At 43.9% G+C, this 6,322-nt stretch overlaps 1 protein-coding gene across 3 annotated transcripts in view; it reads left to right on the forward strand.

The window, feature by feature from the left end:
- Window positions 1-5,217, forward strand: part of LOC135919767 (zinc finger protein 883-like) — a 29,709-nt gene extending 24,492 nt beyond the window's left edge. Inside the window, exons 7-8 of one of the 3 annotated variants that reach the window (XM_070530211.1) lie at window positions 230-359; window positions 3,712-5,217. In XM_070530211.1, the coding sequence (XP_070386312.1) occupies window positions 230-359; window positions 3,712-4,138 (557 nt within the window). In that variant the 3' untranslated portion in view covers window positions 4,139-5,217. Of the gene's footprint in view, window positions 1-205; window positions 360-3,711 lie in introns of all 3 variants that reach the window. The other 2 variants (XM_065453652.2, XM_065453653.2) reach the window with 2 other exon arrangements.
- Window positions 5,218-6,322: the final 1,105 nt, after the last annotated feature.

The following is a 6,322-nucleotide window of genomic DNA, read 5'->3' on the forward strand; positions in this document are numbered from 1 at the left end:
AGCTGGATTTTGCCCTAGCAATTTCGAAGGTAAAACATGTAGTTTAATTTAGCACTGGCTTAGCCAGAGCAAATGATCTTCCGAAAAGCTTTCGCATTTATTGAGCAAAATTATGAGAATGAGCAGCCAATACAAGCGCCAGGGTAGCTTCAAGGATCTAAAAAAAAAAACTTGTTGCTTCTTGTTCTTTTCTTTTCTCAATCAGCCCCTCTGGTTTCAGCGTATCCAGACCATACAGAAACCGGAACCGGCTTCACACTACCGGTCTACAACAGCAGCGGTGGCAGTGATTACCCAGTGGCCAGTACGAGCCAGACTGGCACAGAGGAAGCATCGGGCACTTCGGGAAATGAGGCTAGGTGAGCGATTTTTGTAAGAATTATTTTATTCCTCAATTCTTCTAAGAGTTCCCCTGCACTGACGCACTTGTGCATGGGATGGAATTCCCGATGAACTAATTGCCAATTACCAGCTGCTATTCAGACAGTTTGGGGTCGGCACAAACAAGAGGCTTTAACTCAAGATCCACAGCCTAAGTACATTGAAAGGGAGGAATGAACGTGCTTGACAACACAGTGTAGGCGTATTGAAGCTTGTGGCATTAAAAATTTATTATTATCATAACTCAAAGAATTATTTACCATTTGTCATATACTTCAGAACACATTGAGACACTCAAACTAAATTACTCCTTTATAACTCAGCAATGATAAACGTGCAACAATTCTATCAACTGCACCATATAACGCATCTAAAGTGCACAACTAAGTCTGAAATTTGCTACTTTATGAGTAGATCATCGCTACCCATTGTTACAATTTCAAGCAAACTGCAAATAGATAGGAACAAAGTTGGGATTCTCCAAGAGACGCGGCTAATGGAACTGCGATATATTTTTTGAGTAGGTAATTTTGTGAATTCTATGCTGCCACTGTTTTTAAAGTTAGCATTTTCATACTTTTCCCACTTGCAGACCTATAGACAAATTATGATGGATACATTTCCTCGAATTTAACGGGTTCACGCAAAGAAAATTTCACTGTTTGATAGTTCTAATTTCTTTAGTAAATAATCCGGTCTCGATTCCGGCCAAGCTGGAATGATTAGAAACGAGGTACAAGCTAACACCACGACTCGAACCAAACCATAGCATTGCATGAGTGTTGTGAACAACCGCAACAAGAATAACTACAAGTCTACAAGTATATAACGTATTACCGCAACAATAGCAACCAATTTAAACAGCGGAACAGGCTAGAGCGAAGACATACAATCGGCGCGCACTTCTGGTCTACAGCCCGTTAGTTGTTTCTTCCATAAACGGAAGAAAATATGTCGTGTCAGCAATGCCCTAACTCAACGCTTGCAGCGTTCGTTAACTCATCGAGAAAAATGCTGTTGGCCACGGAAACAGAAGTGAGAGAAACACAGGTTATTTATATTGCATCAACAAAGATTGCAATGAGCGTTGTAATGCATATTTACAGAATGAGACGATAAGAAGCAAAAAAGAGAAGCTTCTTCAGCAGCTTAATTCATCAATTGTGCTTGAAAATACCGAAGTATTTGGCGTACTTCTGTTGGCTGAGATTGGGGGATGTATTGTTTGTGCGTCGGCAGCTCGATGCCTCTGGCAGGAACGGGGTTCAGTTCGAACTCGAGTCGAATTTTATATGACTTCTTACAAGCCATACAGGAAAATTTGAACCCGGAAGTTTTTCTTCGTATTTTATACGTAGGGCTTGAATTAAGATGTATGATGTCCGGCAGGGAGTCAGTCCACCTATACTAGTTATAAATCACGCGAATAGTTCGCCTTTGTATCATTTCCAATTATTAAGGCGAAAGCGTTAAGCGACTCGTTGCGATGGCTCATACCCGCAAGAAGTGCAGTGAGAAAGTGAGTCAGTAAGTGAAACAACTTTGTTTGGTTCACTATAGGCGTAAGCGAACTCAATGTCACCTGGCTAGGCCCACTCGGGGACCAGCACGTGAAACCTGACGGCCCTCTCGCGAGCCCTCTGGACTGCCAAGGTTTGAGAGGTCTGATCCTGGGCCCTAATTAGCTTCATCATTTCCTTTTGGGTAAAAGGGGGACCGGCAGAGGCGCAGCCCCCCAGGACATGTTCGAAGTCCGCATAATAACCACACAGATGGCCGTTAGAGAGAGAACTTTGATGAAAAGGATGGCTCAGTCAATGGTAAGGATGCTAAAACAAAGAAATACGTACAAAAAGCAAAATAAAACCAAAGAAAAAAACAATGAAGCAAAGAAAATATATCATCAGGAATTGTTCATACCCGTGTAAGCAAGCAAAGATGTAATCGCCGAATACGAACAAAGGAAAAAAGAAACAAAGATAGAATGAACGAACAAACGAATGAACGAGCTAGCGAACGACAGTAATAAAGACAGCCAATGAAAACAAGAACGAAATGATCTTTGGGTATCGCGTTAGGTTCTCGCATATGAGATTGAGAAGGTCGATCTACAGTGCGAAACGTTTACTTCATGCTGCGGCTCATCATGTCTTGCAAGAAGTCTGACCCGTCCGATCGTGCAACTTTAGACATTATCATGTGTGCAACAGGTTTTCGTTTTCAGGTGCTAGAAGATTAAGGTTAGAAGAAGAAGATGTTAGAACTTTTTTACTCTTGTTAGCATACAATGCGCCCTAAAAATTCACCGACGAATACGATAGCCCATAATGCAATATTTGAGGGGAGCTTTACACATGTTCTCATTTCGCGATATACTGAGGGAAAGATATTGAAAGACATGTGGGAGAGGTCAAGGGCGATGACTTTTATAAATGACTGGATGAATGATTCAGTGTAATCGCTGATCCCGCTTGGCTTTTATACAATACTACATCATTCTCCTCGTGCACACAATAAGATTGCAAAACAATCGCAAGCCAGGACAACCGAACACGACCAACCAAACAAGCGCGCGCCAGAGCAGACGCTAACTGACGATGGTACGAAACGAGCGTTCCGGCTGACACCAGACGCAAGTACGACAGGAGCGGCCGGGCGCGTCCACATGAAACCTGTTTCCCACGCGTACGACCTTGAAGGGGCGGATCTCGTTGGCCTCCACCTCCCAGTCATTCAAGGCTCGCGTCTTTCACCTTTCGCTGTTGTGCTCGTTCGCTCGGTTACGCTGCCGACGCTCGCCACAGAAGCGGGTCATTAATAGCTGTCCTGTAAAATGCATACCTATTTTAGCTGATGCAAGCGGCTTTTTCAATGGCAAATGTCACTTCCTAGGGCACGTTTCAGAACTATTGCCTGAATACGCCTTGTGACCGTGTTGAAGACGCAGATGCATATTTATGCTTAGGAAGGCTGGCTGTTTACCTAACCATCAACGACAGATATTTCTACTCACCTGCACCTTCATTTAGGCTGTATATGATGTAGGAAATAAAGGAAGGCTTCTGTTGCGCTTGCAACTCCAACGAAGGTGGTTCTCATTTTGAAGTTCAGAACCACAGGCCACCGAAATCACCAGTCTGCAATTTCTGCCAATCTAGAGCCCAAATCGAGCACTGAATATCAATGACGCAACTGAGCGCTCAAATTGAGCGAGTCGCCCTAACATTAGCGCGTGATTTAGTTTGTCCACCTCTAAATTGGCAAAAGGTGTTTTTGTCATCTCATAACAAGAGTCGGCCATTTTCACCTGCTTTGTCCGTATACTTGCAGGAGTGCTACTGCAACCGGAGGAATTGAACAGCAAGAGTCCGGCGCTGTCAGACCAAGCGATGAATCGCCTTCCAAGAAGTCGAAATACCAATGTGAAATATGTGGTAAATTTTTAAGCAGGGCTGAAACTCTATCTGCACATTACCGCACGCATACCGGGGAGAAACCGTACAAATGCCAATTATGTGAGAAATCATTCGCGCACAGGACGAATTTCCATGATCATCAACGGATTCACACAGGTTTGAAATCCCATATCTGCGAAATATGTACTAAACCATTCAATAGCACAACGCAACTTAAAAGACATCTCAGGTCACACAGTAACGACAGGCCTTTCGTTTGCGACATATGTAGTCTCTCGTATAGGCACATTAGAAATCTTCAAAGACACCGCAAAACAGTTCACAGCTGCGAAATGCCGTAAGAGTACAAACAGTGTGGATTTCGGTTCGCAAAGAAAGAAAACCTCTACGCACATATCTGCCAGAATAATAGGTGCCTATTGTGTGGATATTCATCTAGAGATGCATTTGAACTCATTGCACATCTGGAGACGCATACGGCTGGGCACTCACAAAAAAGTGACTAGTGCGCAAGTGCAGTAGTTTGCCTACGGGTTTTGCATAAGAACGTGACCATGAACCCGTGCAGGAAGTAATAGCCGCTGACATTCTCCCGGGATTCTTTTGACGTTTAAACTGGTCAGTGAAATGCAAGAATAAGGGATGCTGCTTGAATTTTCGCGATTACGAGACAAAACGTCGTCTCCAGCAGAATTTGGAATGCATGAATGTCGAAGTATATTGCAGGTCCTCGCTAGAGTCACTGTTTGCAGAACTATGCTGTTCCCGCAACGTAGCTTCAGCAGACTCATTTCTAGACAAACCCTAATGGGCTGCAACTTTGTGTTTTGTGCCACTATAGGGTTGAAACGATCGCACAGAATCCTTGACACCTCGTTTAGTTCTGTGCGAGCGGTCTGACAGTGTACTAGTACACTAGCTCTACCTAACCATCCTTTTATATATTCTGCAGTGTGAAAGAAGAGAACACCTCTCATTAAGAACCATTTGAAAAGCAGGCACTGTTTTCTTGTAAAGTAAAAAAAAATATCTGCCAATAATTGAGGTGCTTATGCCTTGCTGCCTTACATAGAAAGCTTTTACAACAGTATATGGAGATACAAAAAGGTAAATTTATTTCTCTTACAAATTGTTCAATGCCTGTAATGTTTTGGTGCTCTTCGGCTTTTGTATTCACACCGAAAAGTTTCTTGTTTGTCATGCTGATGAAAACAATATGACTGTATTAGACTAAAATTATCTGGAGTTTCGCTATGTATCTTCTCCCAATACGAATATTTTAGTTGTTTTATTGAGCTTGAACCTTTGTCAGTTTTAAAGTGCAGTTTCTTATTCCCTCTTTTGACTTGCACTCCCCTCTAGCTAGAGCTGTAGAATTTTTTAGCCTGATGTGACAAACATATCCCTGTGCGTGATATAGCTTTTACTTATATTATTGACACGTGTGGTTATGTCTTGCTGTGAGCGCATTTCACCGACTGCCAAATCTTTAGTTACTGCTCATTGCATATTGCGGTTGCATGCATGAGAACATTCTCCAAACTCTCGTCAATTCTCTTTTTTTTTCGTTAGTATTGTTCAACACTTTGTTATCAAGTTGCACGCGCAACACCCGCCATGGTTGCTCAGTGGCTATGGTGTTGGGCTGCTGAGCACGAGGTCGCGGGATCGAATCCCGGCCACGGCGGCCGCATTTCGATGGGGGCGAAATGCGAAAACACCCGTGTGCTTAGATTTAGGTGCACGGTAAAGAACCCCAGGTGGTCAAAATTTCCGGAATCCTCCACTACGGCGTGCCTCATAATCAGAAAGTGGTTTTGGCACGTAAAACCCCAAATATTATTATAATTATTATTATGCACGCGCAACGCGTATACATTTGTGCATTCTGGAAGGCACGCGAGCACCAACGATTCCGCTGGAATCTTCCACGGACCATGTGTCAATTGCCTGCGCTGCTTAATCGCAAATATTTTGCTCGACAATCGCGCATGTGCCCGGAACTATCTTTCTGCCCGAATGTACTTTGTATTGTGGGTGCCAGTTCGCCCAATAAAGAGTATTTAGTGACTCACAGCTCTTGCCACTGCGTCGTCCACCCTTGCTACAGCGTGACATTTCGTAGAGGTCCTTCGTGGTGACCGAATAAACCCCAGCAGACGTGAAAATAACGTGGACGTCGTCATGGACGAGTGAGCTCGCCGCAGGCTGCGACTACCGCATGATTACGGACCTCTGCCCGAGAAGATTAGGAAGATCATGGCCCAGACAACTGCCACAGTGGGAGTGCCTGTGTCACTCGTAGCCACGTGGGCTGCAAAAGTCAAGGAAGCCAACGATCAATAGCGGATCACCGTTTAGAGATCTGGAAAGCTGGCCGCTAACTTGCGCCAGAACGGCTATGTTTAACAATTGAATCTGACAAGCAGCGGTTTCGCAATTTAGCAGTGGATTTCTGCAAACATTCACGAGCGTCATGCCCAAGGAGCGGGTCGAAGTTGAATCAGAACACCGAATAGAACGCC

This window comes from Dermacentor albipictus, unplaced genomic scaffold, assembly GCF_038994185.2.
Source record: "Dermacentor albipictus isolate Rhodes 1998 colony unplaced genomic scaffold, USDA_Dalb.pri_finalv2 scaffold_64, whole genome shotgun sequence".
NCBI lineage: Eukaryota > Metazoa > Arthropoda > Arachnida > Ixodida > Ixodidae > Dermacentor > Dermacentor albipictus.